Genomic DNA, 22,149 nt, shown 5'->3' on the forward strand with positions numbered 1-22,149 from the left:
AGTATAATTTAATGGCCTTTTTTTGTTCATGCAAATGTGCATTATTGTTGCAAATTGTTTTCCGGTATTAGGTTTCATTATTTTCTAAGTGTTTTAGTGTGAGAAATCGGGCTGTTGGTTTAAGGAGGTGTGAGCTCTACTCAACCAACAGCCATACTCCTTGTCAGGGTAAACCACAAAAAGTCACTAAATTAACCTGTGCTTAACCACCTTGTAGCTTGGTACAAAAGCAGTCCGGCTCAACTTAAAGGCAATGTGTAAAGTATTTATGCAGCACTTAAACAGTAATAAAGTGAAAACACAACTCAAGAAAAAATCCCACCTCAAGTTTGAAAAATAGAGTACATTTCAACAAATTATTTTGACACCAAAATCCAATCAATAGAACCGGAGATATAAGTTAAAAAAAAAATCTAAATCAAGCCCACGAACATCTAGTCTCGCGAGGCCAGGGGCACAGTTATGGTGGACAGGGGTTCCGGTTTGGCCCAGTCTCCCTTTACCTTCAAACTTGAAATCATTTTTAAAGAAAAATGTCTGAGAAGGTAAAGTTCAGTGGCATTGTTGTCTGGGAACCGTTGGACAAAGTTACTGTGAATATTTCTACATTCGGATTTGGTCATGATTACGAGTTGTTCGTAATATTCCGACCCATGCTTTAGCCTATGTTTACACATGGGTTGGAATTACAATTTTGATGGTATTTGACGCATTTATTGGCTGCGCTAAACTCAACCCACATTCAATTTCGGCAGGTCTAACCAGCAGAAAATTCTCCCCATGACGGACAATGTAACAATACAGTTTAAGACTAGTGCAAAGACTTTTAGATCGGGTTCCTCCTTAATTTCTTCCTCACAACCACGCAAACCCTATTGCCTGCTTCAATTTGTTTAACTCACTTGAAGGATGATCCAACAAACATGTTGGGAGGAGGGAGGACGTTAGGACCTTAGTCTTCCTCTTATCCCAGTTCTGTAGCCAAACTCTCTTCAGGTTTTTGTGTAACTCCATGAGAAGTGATGTTGTGCTCCTAGGGTTGAGCTCTCACTGACCCAGTGCTAGATATCACCATGACCCAAGGTGTTTTGACTTTTCCAGGGCTGTGTTCCCCTGTAAGGTGCATTCCCTGAATAGCTCCCTGCATTAAGCAACGCCTCTCCAAGTACAGGGAACGCAAAGTCAACCTTAAGACCGGGGACTGTCAATGTCCCAGGTAGAAGATCAATGTCTGTATACTCTTTAAACTGTTCGTTGCCAGCAGTCTTTCTTTGCTCAGAACCCTACACAATAAAATGTCATGTGGTAGGTCAGTGGGATAATATGCTCACTATACAAGTTCAAATTTCTCCAAAAGTGTAGAACAGTGAGCCTTCTGCATTTCAAGCTATGGGGAAACTAAAACATATGTTCCTCCTCTGCACTCTTCAAGAAAGAGGTGAAAACCATCCTTCTGGCCAAGATCTCCGGAACATGATTGGTGCTGGATCAGAGACTCTGCATTGCTTTGTATCACTGTTCACCTTGTCCTCTGGCACTATACTTCTAACTTGATGTTGTCACTACCGATATATGATACACGTTGATTCACTCTCCAGATGCCCCCACTCAGTGTTCTCGCTACACTAAGACTTGGGTATAAGCCATCCACACACCCAAGGTGCACCTGAACACCCCTGTAGTGGGATCAATGACTTGTACCGTCTTATATTACTTGTTTACCTGATTGTATATTGATATGTTTTATGTATGTTACTATTATCCCACCATGTTAGTGACTACTATACTGCTCCCATTATCTCTGTTCACTCCTACTGCCCCTACCCTGTCTTTGTGAAGCGCTCTGATATCTGTAAGGATCTTGTTCGCGCTATATAAAACTTTGAATAAATAAATAAATAAATATGCTAGGTACAGTGTTTGAACATGAGCAAATGCCAATAATCACTACATCAGGGGTCTTTGCTATCCCATAACAAGTGTGAATAGTTCACACTGACTTGCATATTTGTTATTGTATTCTGGTAGTTGTAGTCCTGCCTTTTATAGGGCATGGAAAACTGAAGGAAATCCCAGGACAGGACGAGCCATTCAGAAACTGGTATTTACCAAGGAGCTCTCAAACTAAAAATAATAATAATGATGTCTGTTTATATATCCGAGCCAAGGCCAGGTGTGCCACTTTCATGGGGAGGTTGGAGACTGCAAAGGAATTGGATGCTCAGAACACTTGGGCTATAACAGTGGCAGTGTACCCAGTGCCCTCCCCTCTGGACATTGATCGAAGGAGGACAACGGGAATACTGTGAATCCAAACAGGCTTGACTTATAGCTGTGCAGTCACTCCTCAGTACACCAGGCAGCTCATCCTTGTACTCCTCCTTCCACCCATTGACTTACTCTTGCATTTGCCAATTCACTGTACCATACACACAAACTCACCAATAAAGGAAGATGTACTTTGTAAGCCAGACCTTTTAGGCTTGCCAATGTTTGTTTGTCCATTGTGTACTTTGCTGCCAGCACCAGTACTGAGTTAATATTTCTGCTGACCAGTTTTTAAGAAGTCTCTTCAAATTAACTTTACTTCCCATGTGTGTAAAATTGTTGATAGCACTGGTATTAAGATAATATTTCTCGATGAGTTCCCAAGATACCTTATTAATCGTAATTGTATGACGCATGTTTATTGTGCTCTGTTTATATACAATGGATTTTATTAACTAAGCATATCTAATACATTTGAATTTAAACATTTATTTGTCAAAGGCACCTGATCCCTTAGTAAGCCCCGGAGACTTGTGGGAGAAGACCCCTTGCTCCACAGTGTTTTTAAAGCACCAGGCATCCAATGGTCTTTGGGTGTCAGGGCAGGAATTAAATTACTCTCCCCACAACACGCACATCTCACTACGACCACACAAACAAAACATTGTCTCTGTTAAAATTTGCAGTCCCCACGCCAGCTGGCTGAGGGAGAATATAATGTGCCTTCGTGTCTAGTGTGGTTCTACTCTTCAGAGAGCACTTAGGTGTTCTTGCAGGAAGCTGGCTCTGTATATGGTATACCACTAGGTGGCTAAACAGTGCACAGAACCCACAGATTCCCCCAGAGTTGTACAGGGCTAAATGTAAACCAAAGTGCTCTATTAGTGGTAGTGTGGGTGAGCAGCCTTAGGGGTAAAACAGGAGTGTTAGACATTTATTGCACACACATAGACCAATAACTGAGACACAACTCAAAAAGGAGATCCACTTCAATTTTATAAAAATAAGCCTTGTTTGAGTTGTGTTTTAAGACCAAGATCTTCCCTAAAAGTTAAGTACGTTTCTTAGGAAAAATACTTTAGTCTTTCAAAAGTCAACACTTAATGCAATTTTCATACAGTTCCGTGTTAACCTGTGGAGGAAAACAGCAATGCGGTTTCACGGGTAAGTACCCAACCTACAGTTCTAGTCTTCAGGGGTTAAGGTGCAGGTAAGCTCAAAGTCTGTACCACCAGAAGCACATGGGTGGCCGGGTTCAGATGTCAAATTTGAAGATAGGCCCAATGCGTTTCGATGGAGACTGGGGGTGCTTAAAGCCACACTGCTTCGCAGGTAAGTAAAGTAGAACGGTTGCAGTGGCCAAGCTTTGGGGGTTAGAGCAAGCACAGGGGGTGGGCCAAAAGGTAACACCAAACATATATCTCCAGCAGCACAGGGGCAGCATTGTGCAGGGTGCTAATACAGTGTTGGGCTTCTGAATGGAGAAACTCAGCTGGACAAACAGACTGCAGGCATTCGACCGGGGGCTGCACGGAGGAAACTAGCATCAGCAGAGGTAAATTGAGATGCTGTAGGTTGTAGGGACACCGTCTGTTCAGCTCACCAAGGCCCAGGGGCTTCGGGTGCAGGGGTGTCCTTGGATATTGAGTTTTTCTCACCGGAGCCAGTCGCAGCCTCTGGATTCAGTCTGCAGGCATCGTCATGGAGACCAGAACCTCCTCAGGTTCTGAAAGTCACACGCTGCATGACAGGCGTTGTCTCTTTTGCTGGGTCTTTGAAGCTGGAGGCAGGCTGATAGGGCTGGGGCCAAGTCAGTAGGCGCATTCAGGCTTCGCTGCACGGCATCTTCTTCGTCCTCCTTCTTAGGTTGGCAGAAACTAGTTTCCAGGTCTGGAGGACCCACCTAAATACTAAATTTAGGGGCGTTTTAAGGGAGTGTCCGTTAGAGTCAATTTTACCTGGGGTTACTACACCCTCAATTATGCCACTCTCCTGTGGGAAGGCGCATATTCCTAGTCCTAAATGAAGGGTTCTCCCCATCTTCAAGAAGGCGTGGATTGAAAGATGCGCTTCACCTTCGCCTCCCCCACCTTAGAGGTGGAGTTGGCAGAGGTAGGCACACCTCCTTTTCTTCTTAGTTTTTCCTGCTAGTTTTCACACCCAAAGTAGGTGTGTAAACCGGGGTCTGCAATCTGCTGCTAGCAGCAGAGGCTGGGGGCCGCATTACAAAGGTTGCAGGCCTTTGAAGCTTCCCTATCGAGCACTGTGCCCATCGTGAGGGAGGAGGTGTGATGCCTCCGCCCAGGATGTGCTTTATCTCTGGTCCCAGAGAGCAGAGACTCTCGACCCATGGGTCCAGAAACATTTCTGGTGGTGGCAGGCTGCCTAAAGTCTGTGACCACATCAGGATTGGTAGTTTTTCAGGGGGCACAAGTGAAGTGCCCTCTGAGTTCATGTATAATAAATACCACACTGGAATCATTGTGAGGTTATTGAGCGGAGTAATTTTGTACCAAACACTCCTGGGTTCAGAAAAATTGTCATGGTGGTGGGGAACTCGAGTTGTCAGGCTTATAACCCATGTACTCTCTATGGCTTCTCTGGCACTTACAATATCTAAGCATGGACTTCGATACTGTATACCTGTGGTATAGTGCACCCTGCCTTAGGGCTAGTATGGCCAATTGTGGATCAGTTTAAGGGAAAGAATACTAGTACTGGGAACCTGAACAGCAGGGATACAGCACTCTCCGGTCAAAGTTGCATCAAAAGCCAGGCAAAACGTGTGTGGGTGGTGGGATGGTGGTGGGGGGGGTTTGGTTACTCCAATAGAACTCTATCTTCTTAAAGTTCTCTTGAAGGCTTTTCACATTATGGAAATGCAGCAGGGTCTCGCACCATCCTGACGTACAATGCTTTATTCAGTTTCTAACAGTGGAGTGATTGCAGATCCTTGCTTTTCTACGAGAGGAAGACCAGCTGTGTGCTGTTCATCTGCAATACCTTACTATCGGTTTGCAGTCGGTAGCCTCCCTCTTGAGATTGCACGGACCAGCTCAAAGCTTATAACCCTGTTCTTTATGCATGCATACATACAAAAGTTCTTGACAATTGACTAACCCTAACTCAGCGTCTGCTTAATTCTGGTATCCTCTACTCGGAAGTGGATATTGTACCTGGGCCAAGTAAGGGGCATTGTTGCATTGTAGTATTGTATTATACTAGAATTTGTATAGTACCCCTTCCACCCAGAAGTGCTTTGGGATTTTGTTGGGGCAGTGACAACTAGACTACTCGATTCCTAGATCTTTACTAGTGGAGTGTGAGTTGGTGCTCCGTGCGAAGAGTTTTGATTTCATGCACACGTGCTGAAGAAGGCATGCTCTGATTGTTTTGCAACTAACTTATAGATACTGGTATGCCCAGAGTGCGAAATAGTTGCATAATTTGCTTGCACATGCCATCTCTTGGTGATTGGTCAAAATATTACTTTATTGAGCTTGGATGTTAGTGTGTGTGTTTATAACGCTACCTTTGTGGAAAGGGTTTTGAAGTGGTGCGAGAAAGCCTGAGGCATGTTGTGGCTAACTTGTAGAAGAGCAAAACACACAAGATGATGGACGGAATGTTGCACAATGGCAAAACATTCACACCCAGTCACAAATCTGGGTTTAATCCATCGTTATATTCCTCACCAAGCCACCCCAGTTCAGACATGGCCATATGCAAATCAGTCTTGACCCTGTGCCTCATGGGAACAGTCCAGACCGAACTGCCAAGCCATGTCTTCTCTGGAACGGATTCAAGCATCCTAGGACCGGTTTCTGGCTATCAGCCTTCATCAGCCAGGATAGCTTGACTCCAGTGGCGTAGTGAGCACGGGACCCACGTCTGGGCATACTCTTCCCACATAGGGAACTTGTAGAAGAACCATTGATATCGGAAACACTGTACATGGTAGTACATTAGGTAATTATCAGTGAAATAGTTGCAAGAAGAGGTGGCTAAAATAGTTGGTGAAGAATGAGACCGTACATTGAAATCAATTTACAGTAGTAAACTGCACGTATTTGCATTAATAATACACCATCTAAATCACAAGGATTTGAGTTTGAGTTGCACAGAATCATCCGATTGACTAATGAGATTAGGATGTTGGCGTAAGTAAGATCATCGTATTCACTTCTGTAGTTTGTCCTTCTCTTGCCTCCCGCTTAGTCACACATCTCCTTTTCTTGATGTAAGACTTGTATACTCTTTTTAGGTTTCGGCCTGGGCGTTGCAACTGCGTAGCAGTTGCTCCGCCCATGGCGAAACCTCATGATCCTACATATGGATTTTCGTTCAGCCTCTGTCTCCCATTGGCTAGCTCCATAAATGGAGGCTAGCCATTGGGAGACAGAGGCTATCAATCACGCTTTCTCGAGAAAACGCGATTCGGGGGCGTTTCTCGGGCTTTTTTAAGCCCCGCCCCTTTGTCCTGGGCCGCGCTGTCATTGGCTGCCGGCCCGGGACACCCCTGTGACGTCATTCCCCGGCCGCGCGTTACTGCTACTGGGGGCTGAGATCGAGCCTCAGCTCAATATCCTGGGGTTTGGAGCAATTTACTTAATTTTCCCATGCCTGCAAGAATGAACTACGTGATGTTTAACTGATGCCTATGGGAACCTAGCACGCAGGCCGTTATTTAGCTACTTGCGAGTATGACGGACATCTTGGAAAGGTGTTTAAAGTAAGCCGGGGCGACTGTAACTAGCAATCGCTTTGAAACAAGACGGACATTTTGAATTGTGTCCCAAAACATTATCGGATTACGAAGTTGAAACTATTTTTCTTCTCTCTTTAAGGCGTTATTAAGATGTATATATCAAAACACGATATATTGTTGCCTTTGACATATTTGGTACAAAAACATGCTACAATTTAGACTCTCTGTGGATTCGTCTCTTGTCGTCTCTGAAAAGCTCCAGATCAATGTATCTGGTTTCGTTTTGCTTTCTGTTGAAGGGATCCGCATTGTCACTTATGAAAGTCATGGTACACCTCTGCAAAAATGTGCATATTGTTCACACTGGGCAAATAAAAAACAACTTTTGAAAACGGTAATGCAAACCATCAGTAATAAGAAACGTTTAATTATATGTCCACCTGACTATGACTAATTATTTTCTGTACAGGGGCTTTCCTCTAAAAAGATAGTTCAGGAAAAGCGTTGATTTTCGGGGTTTCTCGTTGTTTTTTCCCAATAGCGATGTCCGTTCCATCATGGCGAGTTTCCTTGAGTCAAGCCATGTTACGTTAAGCGCATGTTTGGTGCTGCAGGTGCGATGCCCCTAGCGCCGAGGCTCTCAGACACTACAATCCACTCTCCGCCTTTTCAGGAAGCGGCGCGCAGAGCAGGAAGGGAGCGGCTGATAGGTACCTTCAGGCGGGAGAAACAATGTTGGGCCGCACAAGAAGAGCGAGAAAGGAAGAACAGCCTCCTTCTGCTGGTGAGTGTTTTCGGGAGAAACAGGACTAGCATTCCACCCAGAGACGTCTTCTATAGGAGTAAGAGAGGTAGGCGGATACGTGTTCAAAAACTGGTCCAGGGTGGTCCCATTCATGTAGATGATAGGGATAACCACTGACAGCATTAGAGCTAATAGGGAGAGTCGAGCAGAGGAAGTCGGTATTTCTTGGCTCTAAGAGCCCATGTATAAGATATCATAATATTTACCTTATAACATCATGTAAAATATGACCAAAGAGCCTCAGAATTGTGATAAAAAAAGTGTATTTAACACTCAGAAGCGTTTCGTAATAATGCTTCAAATAGAATGACCGATTTTAGAGGCACTGGAGCCCTCAACATTTGCACCGAGGATGGGAGTGCACACAGCCTGATGTATGCACATTCAAATCCTTTCCCAAGAGATTGACACCTGTTTTCACGTATAAAGGGTAATTACTTAGTCTGTGGCTAGACTGTTCCAAATAACAATGACGTACCCGTTATTGTAATTTCTTAATGCGTGGAAAAACAAAGCATCAATTAAACCAGATCTCGGAGACAGCAGCAGAATTTTTTAGGGTGCTGACTTGGAATAAATATCTTCTGAGTGAGTGCTAAGAAGGTAAGATCTGCTTTGGAATTAGAGAGATGAACACAGTAGTGGCACCTGTGTGAATTTTTTGTGTTATTTCAAACCATGAAAAGGTACTGTAAGCAGTGTTATTGATTACCCTACACTCCACCTTCATGGTTCAAGGTGTGAAATAGGTATAGAGAGTTACGGCACAGACGAATCCCAGGAAATAGGCTATTTAAATGTATTTAATCTGGATTATTTGAGTGAAAAAGAGAGAGATGACCCTACTAGTTCCAGGGAACAGGGTACTTAAGACAAATTAGGCCTATAGGGAAATCCCTGGAAAAGGGATTTCCCTATAGGTTTAATTAATCTGGATTATTTCCTTCATCATTGCACGATCAACATTATGACTGGTAAGTGGCCCTTTCATTATTCACGGAATCAGATTATAAAACCTCGATTGATGGGAGCTGGTTGCATCTTATATTACCGTTGATGAGTTTCTACCTTCAGTTCTGAAGAACTTAAGAGAAGTGTGCCATAGTGTAATGGTGACAATTAGTATTGTGAATGGCAAAGTAGGGCATAGTTCCTGGTGCTGGCTGGCTTGAGTGGTTGAGAGTGACTGGTATCAGTCATTCGCTCTTCAACCGCGCCGTTTTCATTTAGACATTTCTGTCCTATGTTTGGTGTGTAGGAAAATGGTCATGCAATTAAGTGAATGTTGAATAGATTTCAAGTTTTGTTGTGTGAAAGATTCATTTGTCTGATTTTATGTTGTGCATCTAGGGGTGAAGTGACAGGTTGAGTGATGGTGTGTGCATGTTGTGTTGTATTTTTTCTGTGAAGAGTTTTTTGGGTTATTCAATTGTGCTTTGTATGGCGTGATACAGCAGCGCTATAAAAACATAATTTAATAATGTGTTCATCCTAATTATCATGGTAGCGTTTCTCTGTGGCGAGTTATTCCTGGTTATGTTTTGCTAAGAGATCTCTGTATGTAAATATGCTTGGTCACTTAGGCAAATGGTATCCCTTCCATCTTCTCTTTACATCGATTTATGTGGTGACTCTGGCCACCAAGTGGAATAAGATACATCATTTGTAGATGAACATGCTGTCCTGTATGTTACACTTGGGAGGTGAATGTGGGGTATTGAGCTGTATACGAACAGGGGAATGCAGCTTGACTACTATTGTTTAGCAGTTTGTGTTCCTTTTGATTTCTTACACGAGGCAACGCCAAGCACACTACTTTGCCCATTTTTTTTAAAACTGGTTTTTGAGCTTTCAACTTTTCATTACCATAATGATGAAAATAAAACACATCAACAATCGCGTATACCAGTATAATTACAATCAATGCCAATCACAGCCAAGGGCTATTCGTCATACAGCCTAGAAATCAGCCTAGAACCACCTTCTCCATTTCTTGTTTGCCACGCATAGACCTTGAACATTCCTACTGCCCCTTATTATTACACTTTTGTTGTCTAAATGATTTAGTAATCTTCATCATAAACCGCAAGTCAATACTACAGCCCTACATTTCGTAAACAAGTTTTTTTTTAAAACACTTTTTTGGGGGTATTTTCACATACACATTGTCATTGATAACACTGTACAATATCATTTCTGTTGACATAGTCATTGAGCGTAAATTGTTACAATCATATTTACCAATATAAATGTTATTTTCTACCCTAAACTGTTCCCCCTTCCCCTGTGGCCTAGTGTAGTGTCCAGGAGACTGCAGCGTGAGGCTGTGGGGGCGGGGTGGTGGAGCTGAGGTGTTTCTCGCGGTGCTTGCTTCCCTGCCCCCTCGCTGTGCTTGCTTCCCTGCCCCCTCGCTGTGATTGCTCTCCTGAGTGTGTGTGTGGCTTTGGTTGGGTGTGTGTGACTTTGGTTGTGTGTGTGTGTGTGTGTGTGTGTGTGTGTGTGTGTGTGTGTGTGTGTGTGTGTGTGTGTGTGTGTGTGTGTGTGTGTGTGTGTGTGTGTGTGTGTGTGTGTGTGTGTGTGTGTGTGTGTGTGTGTGTGTGTGTGTGTGTGTGTGTGTGTGTGTGTGTGTGTGTGTGTGTGTGTGTGTGTGTGTGTGTGTGTGTGTGTGTGTGTGTGTGTGTGTGTGTGTGTGTGTGTGTGTGTGTGTGTGTGTGTGTGTGTGTGTGTGTGTGTGTGTGTATAGCTCTGTCGGTGTGTGTGGGTCTGTGTGTGTGGGTCTGTGTGTGTGTGGAGCTCTGTCGGTGTGTGTGGGTCTGTGTGTTTTTGTGTGGCATTTGCCAGAGATTAAACTATTGGCATTGTAAATGACAATGCCATTTATTTATCTGTTTTCAAAACCAACACATAAATACAAATTTTGTCATTTACAATGCCAATAGCTCAAACTTTTCAAAAGGCGAAACCATTGCATTGTAAATGCTTGTTTCCTTTCTCGTGGGTGCATTGGCTGTCATGAGTTCAGAGATGTAATAAGGAAAAGCATTGACCTCAATGAAAAACTCTGAATCCCTCAAATAGGAGAGTGGGGATATCTGACTGGGCGATTGTGTGTGGGCACAGGACTAGCAGCACTTCTGATCTCTTGACATCCTTCCATCCTCCTGACTGTTTCGATCATGTGATCATTTTCCTTCTCTGCAGATATTTTGAAGACTTTGAGAAGCGGATTCCAAGGACTGAGATGGTACAGATGCAGGTGAGTCGTACTATGTGGTGCATTAAACTCTGGCTCTGCTGGAGTGACTAGCTCCCCTATAGAAGGGGATGTCAAAGTGGGGCTGTTCGCTTGAGAGTGGACGTACACCCTAGTGCAGAGTAGGCATTGAGCTTGTTTGTTGATCTCTGGCATTTACCAGGGAGAGCCTTTTCCTCAGAAGCATTTATAATAATGTCTCATTTTCGGTGGCAGGAGATTGTGTTGGAACAAGTGAGAAAATTGGATTCTGAGTACGTAGCGACTGTGTGCGGCAGCTTCAGAAGAGGTAAGGAAAGATGCAGTGCACTTGTCTATGCAAATGGTGCCTCCCAGCTGTTTTCTTTCTTCCCTGAAAATGTAACGTACTGTTTAACTTCAATAGCTTTTACTGGGCGTTCTTCCATATTCAGCACTGCTGCCTTTTTGGAGGTTCTCCTTTTTGCCTCTTAATGGATGCTTCAATGCAGAGGTCCTAATCACAAAACGAGAGCAATTACTGTTTTATATAGGGTATTAATGGTGCACACTATCTGAATACAGATTGCGCTGAAATTTCTCCTAGTCACATATTCAAACTGCCAATTTCAAGGTCACAAATGGCACATGTGCATTATTTACCCAGGAAATTTGTGCCAGGTTAAATTTGAGGAAAATTACCTGGGCAAAAGTCCATGATGTTCTTGGTATGCTCCTAGATTGTAATCCTTTTTCTAGCTTCAACAGGGGTTTGCACTCAGTGCTGTATTTGGACATCTCAAACATTTGATGATCTCATTTATTTCTGTCTTAATCACAGAAAATGTTAAAAGATGCTCATTTCCCCCTCCAGCATTTTCTTTTAACAAGTAGTCTCTCTCAATCTCTCCAGGTTCCAAACCTAAAATCCTATCTTCCAAGGGGCTGATAAATTTCCCTTACGTAAGGGATGGCATTATAAAGTTTGAAGACAACTTTTCTAGGCCTCTTAACAATTTACTGCTGCACCATTCCCGTCTTTCACATTAAAGAGTAGAGTAGTAAACGACCTGAACTCCGCCCTACCCCATAAACGACCTGGACCCCGCCCTATGCCCTAAAACCCTGCAAAAAAAACTACCCGAGCCCTAAAATTCTCCCTAAAAACTACCCTGCCCTAACTTACCCTGAGCCCTAAAACTGACCCCCACCCTTGAAAATTGCCCCCCAGCCCTTAAAACTATCCTGACCACCCCATACTCCCGCCCAGGCGTTAAAACCAACCCTGTCGGCCATTAAAACGACACAACCCCCTGTGCACGTGCACCCTGAGCCCTAAAACCACCCTGCCCTTAAAACTACCCCTCGCCTCCCTTCCCCCATCCCAGACCTAAAACCCTGCCATATGCATGAACCTGTGTGATTTTTTTAAATGGAGGAACAACTTGGTCCTTAGATGTATGTAATATTTCTCTAACCTAGAAGATAGCTCTGTTGTGAAAGGGATTAAATATTTGAACTATAGACCCTGAGGATAATGTTGCTATTTTTTTACTAAATCGTTAAGAGATCTGTAGATTGATAGAGAGTTCTGTTTTCCCTAGCCTTTACAATATATGTAGCTTGAGTGGTAAGTTTTCTGTCTGAGCCTTTGTTTTATCTATTTCATCACATAAGAATAATAATAATATTAGTTTATTAGTTAATTAAAACCATAAAATCACACAGTACATAGGGTTTAAAAATACATACAAAAATGAATTAAAAAGGAGATTTATCATACAGCTAATATGGCCACTGAGCATTGCGCCGCAAGCCCTTTGCTTTCTTCAGCTTTCCTTCCTAGGTATTTTAGTCAAGATGCCAAATACAAAAATACATTGGATAAAAGTGACTAATCAGGGGGTGGCCTTTTCTCTAGTGTATAAAGTACAAGATTGCCATACAGGCGGCTAAAGTTCCCTTAAGTAGAATAATATAGGTAATTAAGTTGCGTATGAGCATGACAAAGGCAGGTATGTATGCAGTGCCGGATGGGCTATGAGTCCCACTGTAAAAGTGCAAGTGTGCAAAACTTCACATCATTAAAATACCAGAATAAACAAAGTAGTTATCTGAGCATAACGGGATAGGGAGTGGCTGATTAATGCAGACCCTAGCAGCCAATCCTTGACGATTATCTGCTCATGTTAAATTTGCGTAAGAGGCTTCTGATTTATCACGTTTTAAAATTAGACTCGGGAGCCCTCTCCGGATTACTCATCGCATAACCTGTTAGCTGATCATCCTTTTACAAATATTCAATAACTGCACTATGGCATCTCAAGAGCAATAGTAATACAAGCATGGAGAGAGATCCTGTACTCTTAAATGATCAACTTCTTACTGTACAGTAAAGAGTCAGACAAGTGCCACATAATTTAAGTTGACATATCCCAGCAATGAGTCTTTTATCTTTTCGTTTTTTTACCCTTCTCGTCTTGATTTCCTTAGGCTAACCAGCACTTTGTGCATTTATTTTAGTTTTTATCCGCATCTACATGCTACTTATACAGTTTGATATTGTATGCTTTTGTTTATTTTGACTGAAAATGCGTCTTATTCTATCAAGTAATGTTATTGTAACCCATTAATATCTAATGCTCTTAAGTGTTAATCATGTCTACTCATATGTCCAGAACTTCATTGACGTTTTTATCTGTCCTAACCTCCCTCATCCTCGTTTCCTCCCACGAAGCCCACTCTAGTGTATTCTTCACTCAGCCCTTTATTTTGGACACCTTGGTTGAAGTCTGTTAGTGACAGTACATTTTGGCAGTAACAACTCCAGGGCTGCAAATGTATGCTGAGTACCATAAGCCCTTAGGCAGAGGGATGATGCCCAGTAGGCAATGCCTGGTTGTTATCAAGATGTTCGTTAGTATATGTTTTTTTTATCTTCGTCTAGTCAGTACCTGTGTTTAGTAGTTTGTTATTGCCCCACAAGTCCATGTTAAATGAGTAAAAATGGCTTCAATCTCTTCAAACTCCTGACATTAAGAGGATCTCTCTGGATATATTCTTATTTTAAAGGGGCTCAAATATGTGCAGTGTAGGAAATTGAAGTCAATTAAAATGAAAATCATAGTACTAGATAACATAGTACTAGATAGCTATTTTGTGCACATGCTCTCCCCAGTCTACATCAGGTAGTGGCACCTCTGTTGTCTTCCCACACTTATTGTGATCGTAGCACCATTTCCTTCTGCCTTTTTTCAGCACCTTATAGATCAGACGCTAGCTTGTGAACCTGGCTTATTTTCAGCACTGCCAACATAGTTGTGGTATTGGGGACTCCCTTTCACACTTCACTTGCAGTTCTATCCAGCTTTTCATATGGAAGGCACTGCTTCGGTCACACCACAAATGCCTCCTCGCCCTCAGTGAGGGAAAGGAATTCCTTATTTGAATACAAATCCTTAAGGGTATGGCATCCTCCCGCCCTCCAACTAGCTATCAGCAAATAGTAGCTTGAACACTGAATTCGTTGTAGCCACCAGATGCTCATGCACTTGGCGAAGGGAGGTGTCCCAGGACTCCTTTTTGGGTATATCCCATGTAGATGTCTGGCTTACCATTTGAGGATATTGTATAGGCATATTCATCACCATCCCATCATCAATAGCACCAGGAGAAGTTCTTCCCCATACATTTCATGCAATAACCTTTTTTCCAATTATCTTCTTCCACACACCATTTCAAAGCATGCTGCAGCTGTGCTGCTATATTTTAGAGTTCTAAGCTGGGTAGGTGGATGCCACTCTTTTTTACTATTTTAGTATATTTAGACAAACCCAGTTGTGTTTGTTTGCCTATACCAGGGAAATTATTAAGCTATCTAAATCTCTGAAGTATGTGTGTGGACCAACCAATGTGGTTGAGTTGGATACACCAATGTCATTGGTGCCCCTTTCTGGTCTATTTTTAGATGCTATCCCATTGGCCATTATCCTCTGTCTAAGTCCTTAGATGGAAAGATCAATGACCTAACAGTATAGGTTTTTTGTCCTAAGTGTTGCATATATATGTAACATGTGAGAGCAACGCTTCTGTTTGAAGCCTGAGCCTCTACAACCTCTGTAACCTGATACATAGCACTGAAGCTAGAGCGTAGCATATGTCTACAGTTTGATTTGTACCTGTAATATATTTGCAGACACAGACACATGTACACATCTATTTATTTGTCTCAATGTGTCTATCCTGCTTTGCTTTTTAAAATTGCATCTTTGTTTTGTGAAACATAGGCTGTAGTTGTGTTCTCTGTATTCTGCCCTCTGCATGTGTTCAGCACCATAATAAAAGTTTTTTTATGATGAAACATAACCACATTTTTGTCCTAAAATATCAGCCTTCCAGTTTAGTAAATAAACATGTTTGGTGATCCAACAAATAATTTTATCATTATAGTTGCATGTTAACCACTGACATACATGGATATATTTTGCCTTGCATTCCCTTGTATAACCATCTCTTGGAAGAGATGGCCGTCTTATGACAGGAATTCCACCATAATACCAGACCGACATCAACATGCCACAGTATACTACAAATTCCCACCATTATGCAAGGGCCAGTATTATCCCACAGGTGGGCAACATCAAACCAAGAATGCTTAAATATGACAAGAATAACCAGCATTATTTATAGGCCAGCATTACACTGAGAGTGGGTAATTTCACGTTAAGAATGCAACTAATAAGCCACAAACGATTACCATTATTACAGGAGGGCCCATTGCATGCTATAACTTACACCAGCATGCCAGGGGCTTACCACCATACCAGGTATGCCCACAATATGCAAAGAATTACAACCATTAGTCCAGGTACATTATTACACCAGGAGCTGGTATCACCATGCCATAGATGCTGATAATATATCTTCATCTATACCACGTGCCTGTGCCATCATTCAGCCAATCAGTCAATCTGGATTTCTATCTTTTATCACCCGTTAGGGTCTCCAGGCAGGGGAGGGGAGGGGGGGAGCGGGGGGTGCATCTTTGCTGACTGCTCCCGGGCTATTTTTTGAACAGCCAGGTCTTCAGTCTCTTTCTGAACTAGGTGCAGATCGCAGAGGTGGCAGAGATCGTTCCAGGGTTTGGTTTGAAAGTATCATTATACTGGGGAGCAGTATCACACCAAGAATGCCCACAGTATGCCAATAAATATTATTATGCAAGGACCAGAATTTCGCCAAGAGTGGGTATCATCAAAGATGCCAAGAATTATTAATACTTTTTTAGGGCCACCCGCATGCCCACAATACCACCATTCTTCCAGGAGCTGTCCTTCATGCTCGTAATCAAAAGTTGGTACCATCATGCCACAGATGACATGACCTAGCAAGAATGTCCATCAATATGCGAGCTACTCCATCCAACAAATGATTAGAATGTGCGAACAAACAAACCATAAATGCCTAGAATGTCTCCTGTATTATCACCATTAAGCCAGGATTAGGAGTATACTTAAATGTAAAAAAAAATAGGTAAATCCGTATTTGTAAAGCGCAAACTGCTCACCTTTACGGTCTCACGGCGCTGGGGGCTGTCGTGGAAATTAAGTGAGCTATTGCTCAGTCACATGGTGCTGAGCTGAACTGTCGCCGGGGATCGAACCGTGAACCCTGTGCTCCGAAGGCAGCTGCACTGGCCGCTGCACCACCTTTTTTTACATTTACATTCCTTCATGCTTTTATTTTGTACTCCTGTGCCTTTACCATCAGTCATCTGGCATTTGCTTAATGCCCTATTACCATTTTGACTCTTACAATTCACTCGGATCCCTTTTATCTTTTTTGTTATTTATAACTAAGAGCTGCCTGCTATTTTGCTCCCTTTTGAACCAGGTGCAGAGTCGAGTGGGGATATAGACGTTCTTCTTACCCATCCGGACTTCACTTCTGAAACCATTAAACAGGTGAGCCTTCTTCCTTGCCCTAATGTGTTAAAAGTTCTGTTTCTGACTCCTTCTGTCATTGAAAACTACTGTCTAACAATCTGTTTACCTCACACAGTTTTATTGATTGTTATCTGAACTTCACTTTCTGTCACCAAAAGCTACCTGTATCAAGCTCCCTCTCATTGAGCACTCCCTCTACCTCTGTACTCCCCTGTTGTGTACTTTCGTACATCACAATGTCTCATTAAGAGTTCCGGGTCCTTGCTAATATTTCTTAAGGAGTCTGTATCATCTTGCCTAGTATTAAGGACTCGTGCCATGAAAAAAGAAAGGCTACTCGTACCCTTCTATGAGCTCTCAGCGCCTTTACCCCTGAGCCTTGGCATAGTCTGCATCTCTCTCACACTCATTTCAAGCTATCCATACCCTGGCATGGAGAGCTCTGTGTGATGCACACTGGCATCAAAAGGTCTCTATGCTCGTTCTGTCATTGCAACCTCTGTATACAGTGCCTTGGTGTTCAGAGCTGTTTTGGTTTACAACATTTGCACGCAGAGCTCTGAGTTGCATCCTGGATAGGCATCACCAGTCCAGCAAAAAAAAAAAAAATCAGTTTTGTTAGCTCACACATTTTAGGTCATTGAAGCTCATCTCTTAACTATCCTAAGCATACACATTCGCTAGGCATTCATTCATATGTGTTCCAGATATGATGGTATCAAAGAACCCAAATTGTGAGGACTTAAAGGGCCTTTTATTGGAGAGAGCAGGTAAGTAGCTTCCCCACAGTGGTGGCGGTAAGATGCTGCATGATTCTCACTGGAATTGCAATGCCCCCACACTATGTCACCACATTCTTCAAGAGGTGGTGCACTTTTGAGTGTCTCTTTACATCAGAGCACAACTTTGTCATTAAAAACAGGAAAACTTCTACTTCGCTTGCATGATTTTCATATCATTGGTGGGTTGGGGTGAGGCAATATAAAGCAGGGCTCCCCAGAAACAAACAATGGGGAGGCAGCACAGTTTCTCCAGTCCCATACAAATAGTTTTCATTCCAGCAGATCCTAAATAGAAAAGGTAAAATTCAGAATAGGATCAGTTACAAACTGGCATTGTGGTACCATTGACAGCTGAACTAACTCACAAGACTGAGCAGTTGCCCAAACTATGAATCATCTAAACTTCCTTGTGGGGATGCAGGACCCAAGTGTCTTGTTGTCACTCATCCAACACCCAGGCTCAAGAACAGCTTACCAGCCATACATTATGTTGGCAGTGGCAGGATGCTTCCTTCTTTAAAAGGGGTTCTTGGTGGTGCATGGAAGTGGGCTCACAGGGGCCATTGGCTCCTCCTAGGATCTGCTTGTCTGCCCTTGTTACTGGGAAGCTTTCCTGTTTCTGGGGAGTTGATCACTGGAAGGCTGCAGGCAGATTTTGGTAGTTTTCTATGATGTGACTATTGATGCATGCATGATAGTATCCTCAAGGTTGGTAGAGTAGCAGGGCTTCAGCAGATCTCATCTGAATTGCTCCCAGCCTATAGCGGACACATTGGTCAATGTCCAAGAAGCACTGTAACGCATAAGGTCAGGTTAATGCTTGTCTTTAGAGTTCTAGCTCAGTGGGAGCATTAGGTTTCATGGCATGTGTGGCTGTAGATACACATGTTCTGCATACTCCTGCCATTTAGTGTTGGGTCCGGTGCTGTGCAAGTTTTTTTTTTTTAAGAAGTCTTTCAGGTCACGAGTTTGGGTGACTTCTCCTCTCGGTGATACTGCGCATAGGGATTGACTCCTTTGTTAGATTGTTTTCTCTCCGCGCTCGGGTTTCGACCTGTGTTCCTCTGCTCCGTTTCTCTACTCTGTTCGATATGTCTCTTTGGTTCATTTACTGTCTTTGACAGTACTGTTTCCATCGCGCTTTCCACTTTTGCGCTGCTCTCAAATTTCATTGGTTCGGGTTTCGACCGACTAACTTTTGAGGTACCGGCTGTCTCGATCCTACTCTTGCATTCACTCATTTTCCATTGAGAATGCCTTTCTGATGGGAATGCACACCCTTGAAGCTTTCCCGCTTTGCCACGCGAAGTATCCACACGCCAACCAGCACCTCGTGTGCAACTAGTGTCTTTTGCTGGACCATCGTGAGACTAACTGTGACGCGTGTAAGTCTCTTTGGTTCAAAAAGACCTGATCGAAGGGTGCGTCAGGAGGAAATATCTTGCAGAAGCAGAGATGACACCCCTGACAGTTTTGGCGTTGAACATTCCCAGGAGGAGCCAGCTTTGGAGGAAGAACAAGGGGTCTTCTCTCTTGATGAAAGCTCCAGCTCAGACAAGGAGATCAATATGGAAATGCATAGCCATCTATCTCGTCAGCGCTTGAGTACCGTTGCCCCTGACCCAGCTCCAACATTCAAGCACGCTTCCAAACACTCACCAACAAAGGCCACCTGACTGCCACAGCCTTCGGGCCGTGGTCGGATCTGAAAGACTGCTTCGGTTGCCCTACCCTTGGGCCTGTCACCAAAATATGATACCAGGGCCCAGCCTTTCGGCATCGACCTCTTCAGACTGAGGCCAACCTTTGGGACCGAGTCGGCAACCGTCCACATCAACCTCAGTGCCAACCAAAACGCTCCTTTCCACACCGAAACCCCGCATGTCCAAAAACTATGGAGCTAAACCTTCCAATACTTCGTCGGCCTCCAGGTATCCGGTTGAACCCATTTTCGAGCAAATGGACATTCAACAGTGGAAAATCCAGATCCAGGAAGGTGCAGGATGGACACTTGCTTCTACACCAGTAAAAAGGAAGCAGTCCTTCAAAGAAGCACTGGAAAGCCCTATTCCACCCCGTCCTTCACCTCATACATCTGCAGCACATGACCCACTTGATGCTACACCTCCAGAGTCACCAGGTACAGGTGATATTGGGGGCGGGGGCTACAAGGTCCATTAGGGGATCCTGACCCATGGGATACATACAACATTGATCCCTTTGCCCCGAACGACCCAGATTTATATCCTGCTCGTCCCTCACCTCCAGAAAATGACACTTCTTACCAACAAATCATTGCCAGGGCAGCTGCATTTAACTGTGTTAAGCTTTACAAAGGTTCCTTGGAACAGGATATTTTGTTTGACAACCTATCCTCCACACATAGGGATACAGAATATTTACCCATACTTCCTGGCATGATGAGGTGTGCAGACAACATTTTTAAAGAGCCAGACCATGCCAGATTTATCACCCCACAGACCCTTGTGATTCTGTTGTTCCTCAGCTCGTAAAAGAGCAAGCTTATAGTCGGGCTACTGGAGACCTTCCACCACCTGGGGGGGAGGGGGGGGGGAGAGTATGTGGATAGATGCAGCGGGGAAAAGAGTTGCAGCACAGATAGCTATTTGCGTATTGCCACTTCTCAAGCCCTACTGGCCTGATATGATGGAGCCCATTGGGATGAAATCGAGGAACTGCTACAGTACCTCCTTGAAGAACACTGAAAAAAGGACAACAAATTATCACAGAAGGTCAGGCCATCACCAACAACTCCATCCGATGTGCACTAGATGCTGCGGATAAAGCTACTAGGGGTGTCAATATCAGCGTGCTTCTTAGACGACATGCATGGCTTAGGTGTTCTGGTTTTAAACCAGAGGTGCCAGAAGGCAGTACTCAATATATGCCTTTCGACAAACAGCACCTTTTTGGGCCACTAATAGACACGACACTAGATAAAATGTAAAAGGACACTGATAAGGCAAAAGCCATGGGAGCATCACAGACCACAGCTTCTGGAGGGTCTTTTTGTCGCTCAGGCTACGGGGTGCGTACAAGTCCACCACTTCAGACGCCTCCACTTCCCAGTAAAAATAAGGCTGGTCTGCCTATAGTAAAGGCTACTCTAGAGGTTCCTTTAAATGCAGAAACAACAAGGGACGGGGCAGGGGTGCCTCCACACATGGAGCAACACACACCGCAGTGACTACCTAAATCTTCCCCTGACAACTCCACACCTGTCGGGGGCATACTACAATTTGTCCACCCAGTCTGCGAATCCATCACCGTAGACCAATAGATACTGGACATTATCCAACATGGTTATTATCTGGTGCTCATTTCCACACCACCCAATATGCCTCCTAGCACCCACAGATTGTCAAAAGATCATCTAACACTTCTCAAGCAAGAATTTAAAGCTGTTCTTCTCAAAGGAGCTATAGAGCCTCTCCCCTTCAACAGCAGGGCCTAGGGGTATACTCTATGTATTTTCTCATTCCCAAAAAACAGACTGGTGAGTAAGACCGATCTTAGATGTCAGACCTTTTAACCAGTACATCCTCTCAGAATATTTCCATATGGTTACTCTACATGATGTTATTCAACTTCTCAGACAGGTAGATTTTATGGCTATACTAGACTTAAAGGATGCCTACTATCATATACCTTACAGCCCGCACACTGCAAATACCTCAAATTTTTCATAGCAGGAAAACATTTCCAATTAAAAACTCTACCATTCAGGTGACTACAGCACCTGGGGTGTCCATAAAATTTTTAACAGTAGTTACAGCACATCTGCGCAGACAAAACGGTGTAGGGGTGGCGGGGGGTGTCTTAGCTGTCTCAGACATATCAACATTGGCTCTTCACCACCACATTCATCTCTTGGCAGGTCGCTCCCCCACGCCGCACAGCTCCATCAGTGCGACTGTGTGCCTCTACTGCTTGACACCGCGCTGCCGCAGGTTCGAGGCATTCTCTGCATTTCTGCCTCCTGGGTATTCTTGGCTCCCACTGACCTAACTGCCTTTTTCCTTGTGCCCCCCTCGTTCTTTTTGCCTTCTGTGCCCCCTTGCCTTTGCCTTAATTCGCCCGTTGTTTTTTGCCTTCTGTGCCCCCTTTGCTTTGCCTTAATTCGCCCGCTTTACCGCCGTTGCGTCCCCTGCGGACCCTTCCCCCTGCATGCCCATGCGCCGCCTGCTCCCGCCTCCCAGCTGCTGCTCCTCCCTCCCACCTCCCCTTATATGGCGGCCTCTGCGCGGCCGCGCCGCAGGCAAGCCCGTCTGCGCCCGTCCGCGCCTGGACCGCTCCCAGCACCAGACACCCAGGCCCCCGCGACCACCACACCGCCCTCCGCCACTATGCCGCCAGCACCCCCCACGCACTCGACACCAGATGACCGCACACCTGCTTCCTGGCCTCCC

At 44.0% G+C, this 22,149-nt stretch overlaps 1 protein-coding gene across 1 annotated transcript in view; it reads left to right on the forward strand.

Moving 5' to 3' along the window:
• POLB (DNA polymerase beta) overlaps positions 1-22,149 on the forward strand; it is a 129,246-nt gene that overhangs the window by 58,050 nt on the left and 49,047 nt on the right. The window contains exons 8-10 of the mRNA XM_078666218.1: positions 10,983-11,037; positions 11,251-11,323; positions 16,885-16,955. Coding sequence (XP_078522344.1) covers positions 10,983-11,037; positions 11,251-11,323; positions 16,885-16,955 — 199 coding nt within the window. The remainder of the gene's footprint in view (positions 1-10,982; positions 11,038-11,250; positions 11,324-16,884; positions 16,956-22,149) is intronic.

Source organism: Lissotriton helveticus, chromosome 11 (genome assembly GCF_964261635.1).
Source record: "Lissotriton helveticus chromosome 11, aLisHel1.1, whole genome shotgun sequence".
Taxonomy (NCBI): domain Eukaryota; kingdom Metazoa; phylum Chordata; class Amphibia; order Caudata; family Salamandridae; genus Lissotriton; species Lissotriton helveticus.